General features: G+C 22.5%; 7 protein-coding genes across 7 annotated transcripts; 2 read left to right on the top strand and 5 right to left on the bottom strand. All coding sequences in view use genetic code 6, as the record gives it.

Moving 5' to 3' along the window:
• Nucleotides 1-53: 53 nt before the first annotated feature.
• TTHERM_00052250 (vesicle transporter SFT2B) lies at nucleotides 54-652 on the bottom strand (the record flags this gene model as incomplete). Its single annotated transcript, XM_001014921.3, has 3 exons — nucleotides 54-318; nucleotides 372-477; nucleotides 535-652. 3 exons carry the CDS (start codon nucleotides 650-652, stop codon nucleotides 54-56), a joined length of 489 nt encoding a protein of 162 aa, XP_001014921.1.
• A 572-nt stretch (nucleotides 653-1,224) lies between these two features.
• TTHERM_00052240 (transmembrane protein, putative) lies at nucleotides 1,225-2,133 on the bottom strand (the record flags this gene model as incomplete). Its single annotated transcript, XM_001014920.1, has 1 exon — nucleotides 1,225-2,133. The coding sequence occupies one exon, from the start codon at nucleotides 2,131-2,133 to the stop codon at nucleotides 1,225-1,227; it is 909 nt and encodes a 302-aa protein (XP_001014920.1).
• A 3,082-nt stretch (nucleotides 2,134-5,215) lies between these two features.
• On the bottom strand, nucleotides 5,216-6,796 carry TTHERM_00052220 (hypothetical protein; the record flags this gene model as incomplete). The annotated part of the gene is made up of 2 exons (XM_001014918.2): nucleotides 5,216-5,725; nucleotides 6,605-6,796. 2 exons carry the CDS (start codon nucleotides 6,794-6,796, stop codon nucleotides 5,216-5,218), a joined length of 702 nt encoding a protein of 233 aa, XP_001014918.2.
• A 4,572-nt stretch (nucleotides 6,797-11,368) lies between these two features.
• Nucleotides 11,369-14,922, top strand: TTHERM_00052210 (hypothetical protein; the record flags this gene model as incomplete). The annotated part of the gene is made up of 4 exons (XM_001014917.3): nucleotides 11,369-11,488; nucleotides 11,545-11,747; nucleotides 12,175-12,477; nucleotides 12,567-14,922. The coding sequence occupies 4 exons, from the start codon at nucleotides 11,369-11,371 to the stop codon at nucleotides 14,920-14,922; spliced, it is 2,982 nt and encodes a 993-aa protein (XP_001014917.3).
• Nucleotides 14,923-15,840: 918 nt separating this feature from the next.
• Nucleotides 15,841-18,162, top strand: TTHERM_000052209 (ubiquitin-like Rad60 SUMO-like protein; the record flags this gene model as incomplete). The annotated part of the gene is made up of 9 exons (XM_012797409.1): nucleotides 15,841-15,948; nucleotides 16,049-16,132; nucleotides 16,209-16,254; nucleotides 16,329-16,442; nucleotides 16,497-16,556; nucleotides 16,782-16,889; nucleotides 16,946-17,446; nucleotides 17,501-17,546; nucleotides 17,787-18,162. The coding sequence occupies 9 exons, from the start codon at nucleotides 15,841-15,843 to the stop codon at nucleotides 18,160-18,162; spliced, it is 1,443 nt and encodes a 480-aa protein (XP_012652863.1).
• A 930-nt stretch (nucleotides 18,163-19,092) lies between these two features.
• TTHERM_00052200 (zinc finger, C3HC4 type (RING finger) protein) lies at nucleotides 19,093-20,190 on the bottom strand (the record flags this gene model as incomplete). Its single annotated transcript, XM_001014916.2, has 5 exons — nucleotides 19,093-19,397; nucleotides 19,457-19,601; nucleotides 19,784-19,843; nucleotides 19,898-19,988; nucleotides 20,066-20,190. 5 exons carry the CDS (start codon nucleotides 20,188-20,190, stop codon nucleotides 19,093-19,095), a joined length of 726 nt encoding a protein of 241 aa, XP_001014916.2.
• Nucleotides 20,191-20,811: 621 nt separating this feature from the next.
• Nucleotides 20,812-22,485, bottom strand: TTHERM_00052190 (eukaryotic aspartyl protease; the record flags this gene model as incomplete). Its single annotated transcript, XM_001014915.3, has 5 exons — nucleotides 20,812-20,933; nucleotides 21,025-21,182; nucleotides 21,238-21,295; nucleotides 21,350-21,710; nucleotides 21,811-22,485. 5 exons carry the CDS (start codon nucleotides 22,483-22,485, stop codon nucleotides 20,812-20,814), a joined length of 1,374 nt encoding a protein of 457 aa, XP_001014915.1.
• Between the last annotated feature and the right edge of the window lie 540 nt (nucleotides 22,486-23,025).

Here is a 23,025-nt window from a genome sequence, read left to right as displayed (position 1 = left end):
TAAAATATATTCTCAAAATTTTTTTTTGTTTAGCTTCATTCATTTTTATTAGTTCAAGAGCTTTAAGACTCAGGATCACAGCAAGAGCAGCAAACTTTCTTTACTATTCTTTGTCCAAAAGGTATAAAACTCAAAGTATACCATATATAGGAGAGGAATTGGAGAACTATGAAAGCAATACATAAAGGTATAATTTTAACAGCTAGGGCGAATACTAAAGTTCCTGCCATAGATAATATGAAAACAATTGTAGTGATAATACGAGATTTATGTTTCATAGCTTTCACCTAAGATTTAGGTCCTGAAAGAAAACATGTACTATTTATAGTAAAAACTATTTAAATATTGATTTTGTTGAATAGTAAAAATACCCCATGATGCAGACTATATTTCCGAGGGTATAAAGTACTGCGAAAAATGCAATATCTTTGTTTCTACTAAAGAAAACGCCCATAGCTAATATAGAGATTATCCAACCTAATATGAATTGAATATTTATTTACTCACATTTAGTTGTTTGAAAAACGAAATTACCTATCGCACTACATACAATGAAACCTATCAGTCTTTATTTATAGGATAGTTTGGGACAACAAGAATCTAATAATTCATCAGATTTACTTTTTTTTGTAAAGAAGAGCTTGTCAGACATTATTGCTTTATTAATTTTACTATTATCTTACTTTAACTATTTTCAAAATCAATCAAATTAAAAAAAATTTTAATGTTATAATTTGTTTAAAGATATGAGAAAAAAAATATATAATTAATTAATGAATACATCTTTTAATAATCATCAGCAAGTATGCCAAAATTTCTGATAGTAATGAATTTAAATAATTCTAACTATAATAAAATAATATATTGCTTTCAGCTCAACATTCATTTAAATGTAAGATTGGTATTAATTAAAAACAAAGGATTAAAATAGGTTGCAAATAAATGAAGATTTTGTAATGTATTTGTTATGTTATAAAATTGTCCATTTACAAATTATAAAAGAAGAAATAAATATGTTTGTTTGTTTATAGTTTGAGATTTGAAATTTGAGTTGATTTACTACAATATAAGCAAGCGTGTATTAATGTTTGTGTGTATGCATGTATATCTGTTTGGTGTTTTTAATTAAATTTTTGAATTAAATCAAAGATTTCTACTTTATATACAAAATATCTCTTTAATCAATTTTATCTTCTTTTTTTGTCAATTAAAAATTTTTGTTAATCATGCAGATGTTGATCCATTAGGTGTTTTTTTGTTTTTTTTTCTCTTTGCGAAAGAAAATTTATTTAATCTTGAATTCCAAATAGCACCTGCTATAATTAATACATTTCCAGTGTATGTTAAGTAGTTATGGATTTCGAAAATCATATCGCTGCAAATCATTAAGCTTCCAATTGCACTAATTATAAATGGCGGGTATTTACAAGTGTTATTGACAGAGTAAAGGGAAATAAGTGAAATTCCAATGAAGAAAAAGGCAATGAAATTTAAGTAATGAATATATTCAACTATAGGAATGCCAAATGCACTAAAAAATGCAGAGACAGTTGAAAAATAAATACTATTGCATGCACCTCCTGAGCATATTGTCATAGTATTACCCATTAGTGATAAAATACTATTGATAATTAACTAAGTAAAAGAAACTTTCTTCTCATCTTCATCAGAATTATCTTTGAATGGAAGATATTAATCTTCAATTATGTTTTTGCATGCTACTGAGTATCCCCAATAAGAAAAAAATATCACTGCTATAGCTGCTAAGATGTGCTTTAAAGACTCATTGACTTGCTCAGGCGTCTCTGAATCATCTATTTTTTATAAATACTAGCTTAAGAAAAGTGCAATTACTATACAACTACTAAGAATAATAATTTATGTGAATTTCCAAATCATTATAAGTTTTATATCTTAAAAATTTTATATTTTGCTAGCCATTGACTATGTTTTTGTAAGGAATATCAATACTTTTAATAAGCTATAAATGAAAAATATATTTGTAGGAAGGAATACGATCCACCATTTTACATAGAGATTTTTTTCTACTTTTGCATAAAATATGGCTAAACTCAATAAATTAAGAAATCCAAAGCTAGTTGAAGGAGGAGATACAATAACCTTCTGTTCCATTTTAAATAAATTATTATCCTAAATTATAATTTTGAATGATTTGAAACCTATTTTTATTACTTAATTGACTGTTTTTCTAACAATTTTAAGCTTAAATATTTGATATATAACTTTTAGCTTATTTAGAATGTAAACAACATTAAGAAAAAGTCTTAAGTCCATATAAATACATTTTTAATAATTTAATAATTGAGAAATTGAGGTGTAATAGTTTTAATTCTGAATTAGAAACATTCAAAAAATCATTTTTTATTTAAACTTTTATCATAATAAATTAAAAGTAAAATTTGAAAGCTGTTAATTAAATATATAAAATTTAATCATTAATTTAGATTTATAATATCATTTTTTATCTCACTTTTTTAATTAATCATTAACTAAAATAATATTTAAGCTAAGATTTTAACGTTTTGATTACTGAAAAATTACGGTTCTTCATATTTTTAATCACAAAAAAAGAAATAGTTTTAATAAAAATGTAAATAAATTCTTTATATTTTTCTTTGAATGAGTTATTTAAATATATTTTTTTATTATTTTAATAAAGATCTATGAGAAACGGTACAAAAATTTGTTTATTTTATAAAAATGAGTAGGTTAATATTTTACCATAATTTAAGAAAAAAAATAAATGTGGTTTTTTTTAATTGTAAGTTAACAAAATAATGAGTAGATTCGCAACAAATGATAAATTTATTAGCAGTTATTTACTGCTTATCTGAGTAATTTAATCAATTTTTTGGAATTTAGCTTACTTTATTTATATTTAATGATTCTAATTTTACTTATGTATTTTAAAGCAAGAATAACTAACATTAGGAAAAAATAAGAATCTTTATTTGTGATAAGTATTTTCAGATATATCGATGGGAAAATTTTTCTAATTAGTAATTATTGCTTATTTACTTTAAATTCTGGGGAGAATTAAAATCTATTTAGATAATTATGTGTATTTACATTGCAGCGAAAAACGATATTTAAAAGATATTGAAAATATTCTACTTCTACAGATGTAATTTAAATTAAGAATTACCATACGTTTTTTTTTCTGCTATAGATGCAATTATCCATAATTGATTTTTAAAATTGTGGAAAAACTCTCAACATTTTAAAGTACGCTTTTTTGTGTTTCTAGTAAAGATATAGTTTTAAATTTAAATGCAATAATTTTGGAAAAATTGAATGTAACACAAGTACAAGATAATGATTCTTTGCATAAGAGAGACTGTAAATTTAATTCATTAAAAATACTTTCTTAAATAAATTTTTATTATTTTTGATTAAATTTGACTAAAAATCAACATATCTATGATTATATTGATAAAATTATCTAATTATGTTTAATTTATAATTAATTCACCAGCAGCTTTCCTTATTCGTGGATATAAATTGATTAATTATAATGAGGAGCGACCAAAAAAGTACAATATGATTTTTGAATTTTAAAACAAAAACTTCAAATTATTGGATTTGAAGTACTTGAAGTAGAAGAGCCAAAATTTTTACTTCCTAATGAGTTACCAAAATTTAGATTTTATAAATAACTTAATTTTAAAGTATCTCAGCTCAGACCTCAAAAGATTTTAATTAAATTCTTAACTTACTAGTTAGAGTCCTGCTTAAGCTTGAACATAATGATGTAAGCTAAGGTGTGCTAAATATTATTTGAGTGCACTAGAAAATAATAACTTTTATTTTAAAAAACTTTGTTAAATGAGAGAAAAATAGTTTTAGACATTTCTTTGTTCAGCAGCGAAAAAGAAAACAGATTAGCTAAAATACTAAAATTAGCTGAGTTTAAATTTGTAAACTGCAAGCGATATAAGTACTATAAATTATTTAGCAAAAATGTTAGTTTATTTATGCTGAATGAAAGAGTAAATTACTAGTGAAAGTAAAATTAAGATTATTTGCTGGCTAAAATTTTGAAATGAAAAGCTAGGTATTTGTCTCTATTAAGATTAAATTTGAGCTAATATTTTTTATCAAGCTAATTTGAAAAGAAAAAAGTTAATACTTTAAGCAAAATTAAGAAAAATAAGAATGAAAACTTAAAATTTATTTTTGTTAAAGAATTTTATTATTGAGTTATAGATATTACATTTTTTTAAAAGTGTTTAATTGTTGTATTATGGAAGTTAGGGTAATTTGTGAAATATTCACTACCGCTTAGCTGTAAATACTTTACTATAAGTATAGTAACTTGAATTACTATACAAGAAATTTAAATAAATTAAATAGTGTAACATTAAATAGTTTAAATTAAGTTGATTGATATAGAATGATTATTACAAGCAAACGAGAAAAACTAGAATAGTATTACACATCTGATAAAATATAAATATATATATATAATATAGTAATTTATTATATTTGCTGTGACTTTTATTATCCTTTTTGTCAGCATAAAATTAATTAAAAAATTAGCTTATATCCATCCGCAGAACCCCTAGCCATTAGTTTTATTTTATCGACTATTTATTAGTTTTTTCAAATTGATTGCCATTTGCTTGAGCGGTATATTGGTTAAGTAAAATAGTAATAATTTTATTTATTTTTGTTATATTGAAATTTTGAAATAATTTGAAAGAATTTTGTATATGAACATTCAAGCTGTTGGCAATCGGGTTGATTGATCAAATAAATATGTTCTTAAAAAGAATTCGATAAAATATTATCAAATGAACGGCAAAGGAAGGATGGAGGGATATGAAAGCTTAATTGCTTATTTATACAGGAGGATTTTAAAATAGCTTGACAGGATGTTATTAGCATCTAGCTAGCTAACCAGTTAGGTTGGTATGAATGAATTGAATGAAGCTGACTCATTAGAAATAGGAAGTAAAGTTTTACATAGCAAATTGTTAACTAAATTGTTTATAGAGTTTAAAGTGATAGTTGGTTATTATATTGTAAGAGTTTGTTATTTATTTATTTATTAATGATGATATTTTTTTTTTAGTATTATTTTATAAAAGAAGAAATAGATTGATTGATTATAAATGAAAAAGTCTCTGGAGAGGAAAAATCTTTTTTAAATTAATTTAAAAGCAAATTTTTGATTCGAAATTCAATTATTTTCTCAAAGGAGTACTTGTTCTAAGACAATAGCATCTTACTTGGGAACGTTTCTGATGTTTTTGGTTAAGATCAATTTGTAGAGAAAGCCTTGGACTTAGCTGCTGGTTTTGTTAAATCTTCTGTTGACAGTTTAATTAGTTTAATTGAATTAGTTGTAGAAACCTTAGTAGGGAATGTCAAGGCTTTCATACTTGAAAATTGAGGGTTTCTTAGAGTGAGTTTTGATCTTTTCCTATTCTTCAGCAAGTATTTAGTTTACTGCTTGTTACTCGCTGAATTAACGTTATTATTCAGAGGTGGGATATCCTACTTGTACTAATTGGGGAATACCGAGCTCTAAGAGTTTCATGTACCAGAGTTATGCTTCAGCTGAATTTAAGAATAGGAAAGTAGTTGACAATTCATTTTTGCTGAATATTATCTTTGAGTTGACGTATTATCCATTTTATTCAGAAAATATAGCAAACTTTACAAGACCATCGAAAATCAATGTGCTTTTTGCAAGTCTATCCTAATTATTTATTAAAAGATATATTTAGTTTTATGAAATATTAAGAGAATGAATAAATTAATATATAAAAAAGATTTAATCTTCTGTTTAAATTGTTAAAATCAACTCTTATTTTTGTTTAGTCTGTTATGATTTGATAAATATCAAGTAACAAAACTTAAGCTTCTTTATTTTATTTTCAAAAATTTAGTTCTATAATTAATTCAGAGTAATCTTGTAAGCACAAAAAAAAAAGAGAGAGAGTAAAAAAATTAATTAATTTCTTCTCCAAATATTGTTATCACCCTGTTAGATAAATTATCGAATGCGTTACTAATAAATACTGTAAATTGCTTTTTTGAATTATCACTGTTTTAATATAACACTTTTTGATTTAATAGATTATTATTTGGTGGATTTACGTTATCAAATATCAAAGACTCCAATACTTACTTTTTTGTAATTTTCATTATGATTGTATAAAATGGAGAGTAATATTTATTGATGAATAGCGCTTTTATTATTTGATTCAAAATCGCTTTTACATTTGTAAAGGATTTATGTTTTGTGTAACAAGTTTTATGTATCCATTTAAATCAAATTTATGATTTTAGAAGGAAAATTAATATCTTCAGTAAAAATTAGCAACGATCGATTGAGTTTCTGAATTAAATATTTCAAAAAATAAAAAGAGCTGTTCAACTAAGCAAAATTAATTAAAAATCAGGAGATTTAGTTAGCTCTTATTGTTATTAAATTAATTGCGGGTTAAGTATGAGTTATTTAGTATTCTTTTTGCGAGAATCAAAAATAATTTTAACAATAAAACAATTTTTATGAATTAAATCATTTAATGAATGAATTATATATTGTGTTATCGTAAAGTAAAAAGCAAATTACCTATGCAATAACAACTTAGTCTTGAAATAAGCATAAATTAAGGTAAGTCTAAGAGGATTGTTCAATAAAACTGCTATATAAAATAGGAGGACATTAAGGAATAGTGATGTAAGATTGTGCCTAATGTTATTAAGCTTGAGCATTATATTGAGCAGTAAAATCTTAGGTTTCTTGAACGCAACAGTCAGCCATTTATGTATATGCGTTGTTTACTTGATTGTATATTTGTAATAAATAGGTAGGTGTTATAAAGATATATTGTGATTTTAAGATAGTAAAATCTTTGTTTGTTTTTTAATTTTTTTGTTTTTTTTGATTTTTTGATTAATTATTAAATTTTTTCTGAATTATTTATTATTATTAATAATTTAATTTCAATTTTTTATTTTTAAATTTACTGTATAAAAGATAAAAGTGAAAATTGAAAGGATTGATTCAGTCAATCAGTCAATCAATTGATCTCTAAATATATATTAAGGGGGTAAAAGTGCAATTATAAAATAAAAAAGATTCTTTGTTCATTTATTAAAAAAAAGTAATTAAGGAAAATCAGGCTTTTCCTATACAACTTATTCAATTCCTATCATTCATTTTAATATTGTGTCAGTTTAACAATCATAGAAATCATTTAAGCTACAGAAGTTATAAGTATATCAACTTTTTTACCTTAGTCCTTCTTTTAATTTCACTTGGAACATACATAATTAAATAATAAGATCAACTCTTAGCTGTTAAGCTTAGCAAGTACTTAAAGAGGAAAGGCCGCACTGTTTGTTAATTTCCCTACAATCAATTATAATGAAGAAACTTTTCTTCTTTGCTTCTCCATCTCTTTTTTAACAAATTTTGCATTTCTATCTATCTATCTCTCAATCTGTCTATTTATTTATTAGATCTATCATAGACTAATATTAACTTAATTCTTTTAATATTTATTTAGCAGTATTAGAATAGATCAAACAAAGTAATAAATTCAAAAATTATCCTTCATAACTCCATTTATGTGCAAAACAAATTAAAAAGCAAGAGAATGAATATTATCAAGCCATATCTGTTTAAGAAAAGAAAGTGCTTCTTCAAAGAGAGGAATAAAATTAGTTCATTAAAAAAATAAGGCTTTTATCTTAACAAAAGAACTATTTACATTCAATTTACAAATAGAAAATCAAAATTGGCTGACTTCATTTTCAAAAGCTCCAAATAATAACATTCAGCAAAATAGCAAAAGTGCTTTTTATTTGTCTTTTAGTCTATTACAACTAAATTAAATTAGTTTTTTAGTTGGTTTAGTTTGGAGTACCATGCATTTAAGTATCTTAAATTAAACAGGTCAGTAAAATATATTCTCTGCAATAACTTTTCATTTAATTTAATAAAGATATTAAAATTTACACTCAATTAATCAGTTTAGCATTTATTTAATTTTGTAATCTGATATATATGCGTAACAGAAATTTTGAAATATTTCCAAAATTAGCCTAATTAATTTGATACGGAATATTGCGTATAAAAATATATTCTATTTATAAATATAAATTTATTTATTTATTTATGCCACTCTACTCTCTTATTCTCAGTATACTGGCAATATTTATTTCTGCTTTTAATGAAACTTCTGTGAAGTAAATTTAGTACATATTTTAAGCTTTTATTTTAAAGATTTTGAAGAAATCCTGTATACAAATATACAAATATATAACTAGCTTAAGAAGAGGAAGATAATTATGATAAAAATTAATTGAATCTTATATATAAATGCTTAAAAGGCATTCAGTGAAAAATAAAAATTAAATGCTGGCGAGCATTTTGAAAAGAATCAAGGGGTAATAATATTTATTATTTATTTATTTATTATTACTTTTAAGAGAATAAATTTTTTTTTTTCCAATATAAAAACTCTATTCAATATGTAAGAACTTATTATGATGAGAAAAAGCATGCTGATGTAAGAAAAGTGCGCTTATTGAAAAATCTATAAAATAATTTTAATCCCTTTGAAAAAGTTTATTTAAAAGTAAGCGTTTAAAATTTGATTTGAAAAAATTATCTGTAAGGAAGGGTTGTTTGGCAAATAATGTTTGAATTCATAGAATATTTTTCATCATACAACTTTACTTTGAATATATTAATAAAAGTACTATGAAATAAATATTTTGTCAAATTTAATTTTTTGATTTTGCAAAACACCTCCAACGAAATCCATGTGTTTTGATTGAAATTTTTACAATCTGGAATTTAAAATTTTTAATGAGGAGTTTATTTCCCAACAATCAAATGAGCAATTTTACTGACTCAACATTTGAAATAAATATATTATTTTGTAATACAGTAAAAATCAAATTATTTTCAAATTAGATCAAAATATTTCAGATGGCGCATCCAATCTAAATGAATTTTTTTTATTTCATTATTAAAGTAAGAAGTTTTGTTTGATTAATCCATTCCGCTTATGATTATATTAATATTTATAATATTTAGTGATTTTACTTCTAAGATATTAGTAATTATATTATCGTAATGTTATTTTAATATGACAAGGATATTAAATACAAAAGTGGGAGAAAAATAAATAACAAAATAAATGCCTTTCTTTCTTTGCCTTTATTTTTAATCAAATAGACAACTTAGCTCTTAATTTTCAGATATGTGAAAGCTTCTTACTCGCTTCCCGTAACTAATACATTTTTGATAAAAACAGTAATAAGACTAAATAAAAGTGATAAATAAATTAAGATAATAAGATAAATTGAATAATGATAGCAACAGACATACCGTTCATTGTTTTTCAGTGAAAAAATAAAAATCATCAAATAAGAATTTTATTCTATAAAAATCTATATCTACAACAAAAATATTATCAATTTTTATAAATCTTTATATTTTTTCAGACATCTAGGGTATGATTGTTTACCTACCCTTTATTGAATTATCTTTTTGGATTAATATCAAAAAAAGTTATAATATCTCTGTGGAACGATTAATTCTGGTATCATATTAAATATTTGATATACAAAACTAATTTCTTTTCTTCAATTTAGTGTGTGCAGAAATTGATTATTTTAAAATTATTAGTCATTTAATTTTCTTTTAACTTAAATATTCACTGTAGCGAATTAAAGATAGTGTTCCTTGAATAATAATAGTTTACTTTCGTCTACATATGTAAATTGAAATAAAAGATATACAAAAATACATAATATATTCTGAAACTAAATAACATAAAAGAATAATTAAATTTTACCTTTCATCATTTTATTAATTTTAATACAATTTTATGCACAAAATTTTTGCCAAAAGCTTAAATTTTTCATAACAAACTTCTTCTATTGACATTGAACAAAGAAGTAATGCAAAATATTTGAATAAAGGAAGTAGGGATTTTATAAGTTCGCATATTTTCTTAACTAAATTTTAATCAAGCAAGTAAGAAAGCTTGAACGCACTAAAAAATTAAAAAGGTTGAATTAAAAACAACTAACAAACTATTTCATTAATTTTTTTCTTGATTATTTGAGTTAAATAAAAAAATATAAAGGTATTAAGGCATAATAATAAGCCTAAAAGTTTATGAATAATGAATCAAATTTTTCTTTTATTTTCTTTTTTTTGATTCATGTTGAATAGTTCTGATGGAATTTAAGCATGGAGGTTTTTTAAGGAAGTATTCATAAATAAATTAAAAATTCCATTTAAATTATAATTTACAAAAAATAATATAGCTCATTTAAATAGATAATTTTTAACTACTAAAAAGCAAACATCTCTTTGCTTTACAAATGCAAAGAGCCTTGAATTTCATTTCTCTAACTAATCTTTATTTCTAAATTTAGGTTTATTTTTAAAATGTTAAATATAAATATTATTTAATGTAAAAGTGATCAAAATTTTCACTCATACTATTATAAAATATTGTTCCATTAAATACTTTCATCTATCTACAATCTATTTGAAGCTAAGTTATTGCCTAACCCTCTCTTTCATCACGATATTTAAAAGTAATAAATAATTATAATTTTTAACATCATTAAATTATAAAATTTTTCTAATTTACTCAAAGTATAGGAAAAGCAATAATTTTTAGATTTAAAAATAGAAAATTAATAAAAAGCTCTAAAAATAAGATTATCTTATATAACAGTGCTTGAACAAGTTGTATGCATTTAAATACAGAGTAATTGTTGTAATATAAATGTTGGAGATATTAATTAAATATACTTACACACACACGCACATTTATTCACTCATTTAAATTTATTTACTCTCCTGTTTATATTTTGTTGAAATTTAATTATTTGCTTTTTAAACAAAAAAAAAAAAATTAACTAAAAAAATCTTCTTCTATAAGCAAAGATATAAACAAATGATATTTTATTACATCCTATTTATATTATCGAAAGAAATTATAGAAAACTACCCTCTATTAACAAAAATTTTATTTCTTATTACTAATTTAAGTATTAAATTTGCATAATAATTTACCTGAATTGTTTCTGTTTATTCATGCATGTTTTTTGAAGCAGATTTATTCTAGTTCTATTTTATAGAAAGAAAATTATAATTTTATATTTGGAATTTATCTTTTTATCATTTTTTATTTAAAGGAGGGTTTTTTGAGTTTAAAAAACACATTAAACAAACATTATTTTGGTAAAATATTGGAAAGATATTTTCATTTTTAAAGTGCTTTTGAGATTCGAAATTGTTCTTGAATATAAGATTTATTTGTTAATTAAGTTAGTTGTTAAGATATAAAACCTATTGAAAATGAGAATTATCACAATTAAAAAGAGTGGAAATCCTATTTTGTAAATAAAGAAGCAGATAAAAAAAATACTCAAGCATACAAATTTTGATGGATATTCAAAATAACCTATTAATTAATAAGTAAATTTATAAACAAATTTATAGTGTTTCGTAAGTAAACTATTTCATATATAAAGAAAATCATTAAAACTGAATTGTCATAGGCCTTGAATAGGCAATCTTTAGATTCCGTAATTCAAAGTAAGCACTCGAAATAACATGAAATTCTACCTGATGTGTTTGAATAATTTAAAATTTTGAACCACACACTACTTGAATATTGCTTTGTAGAATAATATCTTCCTGAGATGAAAAGAATTTTATAAAAAGATATACTAAGGTATTTAATATTTTCAAATATTTATTTTTTTATTTATTTATATAATCTTACTGACCTAATTTAGCAAAGATGCTAGAGAGCTAATTTAATCTTTTCATTAAAATTACTAAATAAACAGGATTAAAAAATAAATTATTTGAATTTATTTAAGTATTTTTAATATCACTCTAATTTATTTTGGTGAAAAATATTCTATTTCTATAAGCTTGAAATTATCCATTCAGTCAAAAAAAAAAATTTTTTTTTTAATTTTATTTTAATGCGCGTTATAAAAGAAATATAACCAGTAGTTACCAGTTAGCTATAGCTATCTATTTACTAAGTCTTACTGGATACATTTAAGTTTAAAAAATCACAAATCTTACTTACGAATAAAGTTGTATTATTTTATTACTGTTTTGATTTTTCTAATTTATAATATTAACAGTAAATATGCTAGTGTAGCAGACTGTATAAACAAGGTAACTGAAAAAGAATTTTTAGAAGAAGGTTTAAAAGTCTTTTTTGACTCTCTCAATAAAGTCAATCAAATAGTCTAAAATAAGTATGATGAAATTGTAGAGTTGTGCAGAAAGGGACATAAAGATACTTTAAAATCAGTTTAATAAATGCTAAATATTTTGAGTTCAGTAAATTCATTTTTGGGCAAAAAGCTGAAACATGTGAAATTTTCTTTAAATTAAAAACTGGAATGTACCTTCGAATTCATAATTTAATCAAATCTTAGGAGGTAATAATGAATTAATTAATTTTATTTTATTTCATTTTTTATTTTATTTTACATTTATGTTAATTACTGATTTTTGTTGTTAATTATAGAATTTCTCTCATGTTAGATGATTTTGTGTACTTTAAAGAAATACAGCAAGTGTTATTACTGGAAAACCGAAATTAATCTCTAAGAATAGAATATTACTAATACTATGAATAAAAATTACTTGAGTCTAAATAAGCAAAAATCCTACCCTGTATTATCGAAAAAAGTAAAAAAAAAGACATTTCAAATTAATAATTGTTAGAGCAAAATGAAAAGCGATTTTAATAGAACCAAAATCTTTAATCTAAAAATTTGCAAGTAAATAGAAGTAATAATATGTAAATTAAATTTAGTGGTAATTAATAGAACACTTTCTATCTAACTGGCAATTAAGTAAATAAAGTGTAAAATAAAGTCAATTTACAGCACTTTTCAGCTCTATATTTACAAATGTAGTAGCAAGATCATGAAAATCAGGGAAAATAATAAATGGAAACATTTGAAGATAAAGACAATAAATTAAAATAGAGCTTTAATACAAATATGAATTCAAGCACAATTTCTACAAATTTTAATTAAATAAAAGAGTTTGAGCCTTAGATATTCACAAAAAGCCAGAACTTGAAATTGTAAACTGATTTTGATGAATTACAATAGGAATAACAAGAAAAAATTAATGAAGTAACAATTACTCAAAATCAATAAGGTTAAACTTACTGTAAAAAGCTCAATACTCTTGATAGTACTACTAAGTAAAAGGACTTAAAAATTGGAGATAAGAATTATTAGCTTTAGCAAAATCCGCCATCAAAATAACTAAAAATAGTTAATCCTTAGGTGATAAATTTAAATAACCTTCTAGATAATGAAAAAGTTGACTGTTAAGAAAAAGACCATTTAATTAATTTAGATAAGTCAAGCAAGCCTAAAAGTACTATTTCCAAAAAATACAGCTTATAAGAAAGTATAAAAACTAAAAAAATAGATGAAAACACCTCAAATCTAATATAAACAGTCTAAAAAGAAAATGATAATATCAATTTTTAAAAAAATCATAGCTCAGTAGAAGAGGAAATCTAAAACATAAGTTTTGAAGAAAAGTTATTCAAACAAAATGAAGAGAATAATAAAAAAATTTTACTTGAATTTCAAAAACATTAAAGGGAAAAAATACTATAAAAGTAATTAAAAATTATAACTTAGTTCAAAAAATTTAGGCAGTTAAAGAAAATTGAAGAAAAAAAATGTTAACAAGAATAAATAGAGGAAGATATCAGTGAATTTTAAGAAGAATTCACAGACAGCTGCTTCAAAGTTGGAGGTGTATTGTTTTCGTTGCAAACATAATTTGTGGGAAAAATACATACAGTATCAATCAACGAATTAGTTTTTTTTAATTCTTGTAATCACATGAGTATCTCTTGTGATATGAAAGCGTATATTACAAAACTAAATAACTTTTTTTTACTAGATGAATTTACCAAGGTTAAAGAAAACAGCCAGTAAGTTGATGAATAAAAAATACTAAAGGATAATTTGATAGAAAAAATAGATTTTGGGGAGGAATCTATTTCTTAAGTCAGTTTTATCACTTCTAAATCTTTATTAATTTTTTTGAATAATAATAATTAATTAGTAGTCTGTAAATACTCTGAATAAGAATAGTAAATTACCTTAGAATAAATTATAAAAAACTAGTAGTACTTGGCCATTGACTGTTGGAGTTATTTAAGTACATTAGACATAATCGTAACAGATGGCCATAACAAGCTCTTATTTTGGTAGTACAAATTGAAAGATAAAGATTTTTGTCAAAGTGAAGAAAATTTTCACAATATTGTTTAAGAAAATCCTGTATATACAATAGATCACATTCTTAGTGACACTGATCTTTGCTTTTATGAAGAAAAAAGTATTCTTTTCTAGGCAGGCTTTAAAAGCATAAATTCATATCTTGTTAAAATTAATGATGAGACTAGTAAAATAACCCATTAATTTCTCTAGACTTTAAATTGTTAAACTTTAGGTCATATAAATTCTATCTAAATTGTAAAAAGAAACTAATTTTTACATTTTCTGCTCAGCTTACACTGCAAAAATAAAATAATTTTGTGGAACATACATCATCTCACTTAGTAATATGTTTACTCAATCAGTTTATCTGATTAAATTAATTAAATAATATTTAATCCAAAGATTAATTCATTTTTCGTTCTTATTGATAATAATTTCTCTTCTGATGTTGTAATACTAGATTAAAATTTGCAAAATGTCAATTTTCCTAAAAATCACTAATAACTCAAATCCTAAAATTGTAAAATTACTAAATTATCACTATCTCCTGAAATGAATAAGTTGTCAATAGGCTATGAAAATGGCTTTTTACAGTTTGTTGAGATTATAAACCCATCAAGATGAACAAAATTGCTAAATAAATTTTATATAACAAATAGTTTTTTAATTATTTTAGATACTAATGTAAGAGATTATAGTAGTTGCATACATATTTCGTATGTTTTTGCATTTCAAAAATATTTTTTTTTTTAAATTATTAAAATTGATGTTTGTAGATTGATATAGGTTTTAGATTAAATCATTTTGTATATTATATAGTTTATCACTTAAATTAAAAAATTAAAAATTAAAAAAGTATTTTATTCAGTTTTGAAAATAAATATTTAAATTTATTAAGTTTCCTTAGCAAAGACTAAAAAAAATCTTTCTTAAATTAACTTTTAAAGACTTATTGCTATTTGTTAGAAATAATAATTTTTTTTTGTGTTGAAATAGTAGAAATTTTACATATTTTTTTAAATTTATTAGATATTTATTTTTTTATTTTATGCGTTTTGAAAAAAGAAGAAAATAGTTAAGTTTTACTAAAAAAGAATTTATAATTTTAAAATAAGAATTATTTGTAAAATAAATATTTAAAGTAATTTTTAAAACAAATTGAATTCAATTGAATTGGTTTAATAAATTAAAATTTTTGTGCTTGGCTGTAAATTAATAGTTTAAAATGAATAAATTTATTCTATTCAAAATTGTGTCATGAAAATAATTTTCATCTTTATTCACTTAAAAATTTTTTGAGTAAAATAAAATATTTGTAATTTTGGTGCTTGAGATTTTATATTTTTTTTAAGTAAATAGAATATATATTCCATTTCAAAAAAAAAAAAAAACTTTTAAAAAACTTTTCTTAAGAGAAAAACTAGAATCATTCGATTAGTAAGTATTATTTTATAATAAAATTTGATAAATTCCATCTATTCAAAAAGTTGTACTTAAAAAATCAATCTAGCTAAAGAAAGAGAACAAACAATAGGAAATCAAATGGAAGAGAAAATAGAAATTAAACTGAAGCTTTTAGACAATTCAATGCATAAATTAAATATGCGTGCTTCAGACACCATCAAATATTTAAAGGAAGAAGTAGAATAAGTAATAAATAGATTTATAAGCATTTTAGTTTAAGATACTAATCAATCCGTCCTTTCAAAATAGCAACAATAATCAATAATTTTAAATTATAAAACAAAAGGCACTAAATATTCCAATCGATAAATAAAGACTCATATTCTCTGGTAGATACCTGCGTGATGATTAAACTCTTAAAGATAATTAGGTATATGGATTAACAAATTAATTTAGTTCTTTTAAGTAATAATTTTGTAATTTATTTAAATCAATATAATTTAAAGATTGAAAATGGGCACGTAATTCATTTAATTGCAAGACCTAACATTAGTAAATAATTTTTCAATTTAAAATGAGCAACCAGGAGTATTTTAAATGTGAAATTATTTTTAAATTAAAACTAGATTCTGAAGATGAGACTTAATCCCAATCTCATCAATCAAACCAACCTGACAATTAAGATGAAGGGAGCGTTTTATCTGATTTAGAAGTCTTGTAGGATATTATTAGGCAATTTAGTAAAATATTATTATTAGAATAGAATATCAGATAAAAATACATTTTTTTATTAGACCATATCTAGCTTGTGTAGTAGAATTAGAGAAAAAGATACTTGCAATAGAGAACATAAGGTAAACAAACAAACAAAAAAATAAAGATTATACATTTAATTGCTTTAATTTAATTACTTTTAAATTTTAGAAATTCAGCAATTATTAATAATTTTTGCATAAATACCTAATGTTTTTTACTGATTAATTGATTGATTGATTAAGCAAGTATAATAGAAAATTAAAGCAATATTATTTATATATGGAAATAAAGCAAAGTTAAAATATCTTTTTGTATATACAAAGGCTACATCTACTTGTAAAAAGATTAAATGCAAGAATCAATACAGTAAAATTAAGAGTCTATTGAGGTGCTAATGAATACGATGAATAACAATGAATCTTAAATTTAAAGTAAGCCTTTAAAAGCTTTTAAATATCAAAATAAACTTGATAAAATTAATGAATAGAGCAATAGTATGTAGAATCTTTTGATTTTTCAAAGAGATAATTCAAAATCGGCTAATGGGTCGATGTTAAAGATACTATCAATCAATGGCTTGAAGCATAAATCATTAAAATTAATGAGGCTGAATAAAAAGTATATATCCACTATAATGGATGGGGAACAAGATGGGATGAATGGATAGACATAAAAAGTGATAGAATTGCCTTATTTAGGACTCATACTGTTCAAAGCTAAGGAAGTCTATCAATGAGTCCGTACCCTATAAGTGATATAGATGGAGATAAAAGCGAAATACCTGAGAGATTAAATTTTGATGACATTTTACTTAACACATGTTCTCTTTTAAATAATGTTAATTCTAAGCTGATTGAATTAAATAGGCATAATAACAACGTAAGATTTTCTAATGAGAAATAAGAAGTAGATTATTCTACTAAAATGAGAAATGTAATGAGTTCTCAGCTAGCTCCTATTTTAGATAGAGCAGGAAGGATGCTGATGGGTAAAATTACATATCAAAATAATAATCTATTTCATTACTTTAAATAAAACTAAGACATAGGAATGATGCTTGGGGATATAGGCAGCGACACCTAAAAAGTGTAAAGATTTTAATTAGTTATATAAAAATTCATTCATTTTATTTATTCCAAGAACATTTGTATTAAAATTAAACCACTCTTTATAAATCATCTAATATTTAAACGAAAATACATTTTTTTTGAACTAACTTTTAAAATAATTTTTACATTTAAATGACAAAAAATGAAAATCATAATTGAATTAATTATTGGAATATCATATTTATATAAAAATAAAAATTTTATTGGAATTTTACAAAGATATCATGAAGATGAGGAAGATGAAGAAGAAAAAAGTTAGACAGATGATTAAAACGATTAGTAAAATATGCAAGGAATTGATATATTAAGTAATAGAAGCAATAGTAGTTTAGGAAGGTATAGTAATATTTAAAGTGATAATAATTATTTTCATAATGAAAGAGAAGGGAGTTAGACATCTAATCTAAATAGGTATAGGTTAAGAAATAATTATAGATTCCAGTAGCCAGTGATGCTCAATCCTGGAGAATTATATAAAATCAATAAAATGAATTCAGATAGAGTTCACATTTAAAGAATTGTTTTCCCATCTAATCAATCTACAAATATGTCATCAAACTTTAACAATAGTAACTCATTTAATTAATCTGGCTGATTAGGTAATTAATAGGTAAATTGAATAATAGAAAATCCTAATTAATTAATTATCCAAAATCCTATATCTACTTGAAGCATTTAATTCTGAAGCATTGAAACTTTAATCATCTTACTTAGTGCATACATAAATACATGCATGCATGTATCCTATTAATTTTAAATTATATTAAAACCTAAATTATCTAAAATAAATAAATAAATATATCGATAGATATTTAAATTCCTCACACTATTATTAAATAAATAAATAAATAAATTCATTCAATACTCACTTTTATTAGCATGAGTATGCATGACAAAAATTTAATTACTTGCAAATTCTTAACCTCACTCTACTCTCTCTCTCTAGAAATAATACTCCAAATAAATTTAAAAAGTAAAAGAGCTATTGTTTAATCAAACAATTATTTTTATTAATTATCATCTAAAAGTTCTCTTTATATTTAAAAATTCACTTTTGAAATATTCTTCACACCTTTAGGTCCAATAATCATAAAGCAAAATATAAGTAAATAGACCCTTAAAAGCAAATCATGATACAAAACTAAATTGTGAAAATGTTTCATCTGCCTCTCATCCTTTATAAAATTATATTATAAAGCCAATCTAATTAATGGATTAACTTGATGAATTCAAAATTATGAATTTAAAAAAATCTTATAATTAAAAATTGACTTTAACTGACTCAATTAATGTACTTATAAAATAACCATTTTATTATATGATAAGATATAACTAAATAAGCTATATAAAATAATATATAATTAAGTATATAAGCATATAAATGAAAAAATAATGTTTCATGTTAAAATATAAACATTTATCTTATATAAAATATAAACAAACCATTTATTTATTTACTCTTTTTTTTACAGAGATTATTTTAAAAGAATTAATTGAAAATTTATTTAGTTTTTTGATTAGTTTTTCATGATACTCCGATTGGCAATGAAAGTCTTATGTAGTTAGTAAATAAGTATTTTATTAATTTAGAAAATATTAAGTTTTAGAAGTCTATTGCATTTCCAGTACTTTTACTATTTCCATCAACAGGAGGAGTATCAATCTTGAGTTCTGTGTTTGGTTATGGTTTTAATTCTTTTGTTAAATTATTTGTGCTTTTAATCAAACTAAAGATTTTATTAAGTTGTTGAGTGTATGTTGCTTCTATCTTTCTTATATTTATCTTTCCAAGTTGGTATTTAATAAGATAGAGCAAAAATATAGCAAAACCTTTTATATTTATAAAATAAATAAATTTTTTCATAATTCACATATATTTTAGATATTACCTAGAGTGATAAAAGGTATACATTTTCTGATATATGTAACTATGATTATAAGCTTTTTGCCTAGTTTATGAAGAAATTTGTAGAATTTGTTTTGTTTCTTCTATTTAAGATATTCATAATAAGTGTTTCGTCTATGCTAATATTCCTTTAATTATAAAATAATAATTTAATTATTTGACAATTCCACTCACTTATTTATAATTGTAATCTAATTTAGTTTTTTAACTTCATATTTTTAAATTTGTATTAAAATTCAATCAAATAAAAATTATATGAGATTTTAAGTAAAATTTTTATTAAGAACTTCCATCAATTTTAATATCTTACTTTGTTGAATTTGTGATATTCCCTTATAAATAAGTCTAAGACTAAATTTACTTTAATAATCTATATTTTTAAAGATTCTTTAAATGTTATGTTGTTAAATGATTAAAAATTTACTCTTAAACTAACTAAAATGAATTTTCTGCACACAGGACATTATTATTTAAGATTTGAGAAATACTCATTCTTAATACACTACTCACAAAAACTTTTATTTCATTAAAAAATAATTAGAATCTAATAATTAAATGAGATTATTATTTTAAATTAAAAAAAGATATTTACTTGTGTCCACAAACTAAAGTTACAGGTCTGAGAAGTATATTTAGACATATTGGGCAATCAAATGATGATTCAGTAAAACTATTATTTTCTTTATCATCATCCTTCATAAAAGGAACCAGATCCATTTTTGCTTTCTAGTAGTTTTGTCAATATTTTGCGAACAGCTACTTTAATAAATTAATTATTTTTACAAGTTTAAAATTTCTATTTGTAATTTAGATGGTATTTATTAATTTAATAATTCTTTTTTGATTAAAGAATCTATTTTAATGATATACATTACGCAATATTAACTATCTAATCATTTCACATTTTATTTACAGTTTTTATATTTAATGTTAGCTTACAAAATTAAAAAATTCAGTTTAAAATATAATTCACCATTTATTAGGATTTTACAATTAATATAAAAATTATTTTAAATTTAATAATTTTACATTAAATTTTCAAATATTTTTTTTAATAAATAAAACTTAAATTTTTATTTATCATAAATAATTTTAATATCTTTTTATGAGAAAATTTATTTTTTGATTTTTTTTACATTTTAACTACTTTCAATAAGTAGATTACTTAACTAACTAATTAGTTTTTTAGGATATTATAAGGCCAAAATAAAGTAATTAATTAAATTGTTTTTATGTGTAAACATTTTTTCTTACTAATATAAAATATTTATTTTTAGCAAATATTTTAAGAAATATAAACAGATAAAATATGATCATGTATGTCTATTAGTCAAACTCTCAGTGAATATAAGATGCATAGTTTATAGATTTAGCTAATCCTATTCTTTTATTTTCACTATCAAAAACAGTATAATATTTACCCATAAAAACATCTCCAAGAATCCAAGTATTTTAACTTTCTAAATTAGAATAGAGAATAAAAATTGAAATTAATTTAATAAATAATTAGTTTTTATTTTAAAATTTTTAAAGAATAAATGAAATAATTACCTCCTTGATCATTAACTTAAAGCCCATAAAATGAAACCATGCACTCAACTATTATATCAATATCTGAATGCTCATAAAAAGGATCGCTATGGGTGATTGTAGAAGTTATTATGTATTCATTAGGATAAACTGTGTATTCAGAGTCTTCAACAACAAAGCTTTTTTCATAAAATGAGGTTAATTTAAATATTTTAATTGATTTTTATTGTTTACGTAATTGTAGGCAAATCATACAAATTTTTACAACCTTCTTCATTTTTATTTAACTTATCTAAATTAAAATATTATAAATATAAGAAAGAAAGAAATATATTAATTTATTTACTCAAGAGAACTGCAACTGAATCATGAGGACCAGTGAACAAAGAAGTACCAGAGTCTACAATTAATCTGCAAATGTTGCTTTCAGAGCATAAACCTGTATCCTCATTACCAACCTTAATTTATTTGCAAGGGAGAGTCCAAAAATTAGTCTCATCAATTCTTGGATGGTACTAAATTTCACCATCATATTTGTCTTTGTCTACTCCTCCTAGAATTATTTAAGAACCAGTTTCGTCTCTTTCTAAGAAGAATGAAACTACATTATGTTCTAGTTGTCCAGAATTATTTAATTATGATAGTAAAGAAGGGGATTCTTCAGATAAATCTAGGGCAGATAAACCAACAATACCATCAAAATGAGACTAATTATATATTTTTAAAATTTATTACAAAACTAAATATTTTGAATATATTTAATAATTGAATATTCATAAATTTAGTATTGAAACTTTAAAGTATTACTTTAAATAAGCTTCCATCTTGCTAAGTAATCTATGCGAAAACACCTTTTTCTAATTCTATTTCTCCTAGACTTATTATATCTTTGCTTAAAAGACCTGATAACTAACCAGTACCAAATTAAACAGTGATGTCTAAATTAGTTTCTTCCAAAGTTTTTGTTTCAGTGTAATAGTGATGATCTTGCATGCATTCTGCACAATAGTCGCTATTTATAAAAACAAAAGCACTTCCAGTATCGAAAATAACATCAAAAGGCTATTTTCCTACTTCTATTCTTCCAGTAAAAAAAGAATTATCTCTATTTCTAAGCTCTAAAGATTGCTTTTATTTTAGCATTTTCAAATCTGTTTGCAAAAAACTGTTGAATTGCTTTTATTTTTTTACTATTTGCTTATTAGAATCCATTTCTAAATAAGAAAATGTTTTCATTTACAAAAGTAAAGCTTGATGCTCTTTCAAAATATTTAGAGTCTCGATTTGATATTCTTATGAGGGAAGCTTTTTAGTTAAAGGAATTGAGTAAATTTTTTTTTTTAAGACATTCTTCTACTAAATGAAAGATTTTTGAGTTTTATGCTTCCCATTGTTATTTTTTGATTCTACAATTCCAATCAAATAAAAAATGAGAATCAAACCAATCAATACAAAGTTTAATTTATTCTTGAACTTAATCATTATTAGAATAAAATCAATGTTCTTTAAATATATGCTAAAGGTTTATTAGTATTATCTTGCGTAGCGTTTGATAGTTTATAGTATAAAATAAGTAAATTGTTTCTTGTTTATAACCACAAGCAATATCTTAGATTTTGATCAAATTGTTTGCCAAAAATACTATATAAATTATTGAATGAAATATGTTTGTTCATTTCGTTTTTCAATATTTTTAATTATTCAATTAATTAATTTATAAGAATGTCATTCTGAAAAACGGTATAAAAATATGATGGATGCGACTATACTATCAGTAAAAGAAAAAATTAAATCATTTTAATAAATAATAATTTTTTTTTTTTGAAAATTAAAACCTTTCAAACTATAAATTCAGTTTATTTATTTAAATAAAATTTTTGTTCATCTTAATTATATACCTTATTTTTTAAACTAACTTAAAAATTTTTCTGATTTTTTTATTTTTATAAAAATAAATATTTAAGTAATTTGAAACCTAAAAAAGAAAAATTTTAAATATGTTAATATGTAAACTTAAGGTAA

This window comes from Tetrahymena thermophila (genome assembly GCF_000189635.1).
Source record: "Tetrahymena thermophila SB210 genomic scaffold scf_8254659, whole genome shotgun sequence".
NCBI classification, from domain to species: domain Eukaryota; phylum Ciliophora; class Oligohymenophorea; order Hymenostomatida; family Tetrahymenidae; genus Tetrahymena; species Tetrahymena thermophila.
The sequence above is the reverse complement of the archived record's forward strand: the minus strand, read 5'-3'. Positions and strand labels throughout refer to the sequence as shown.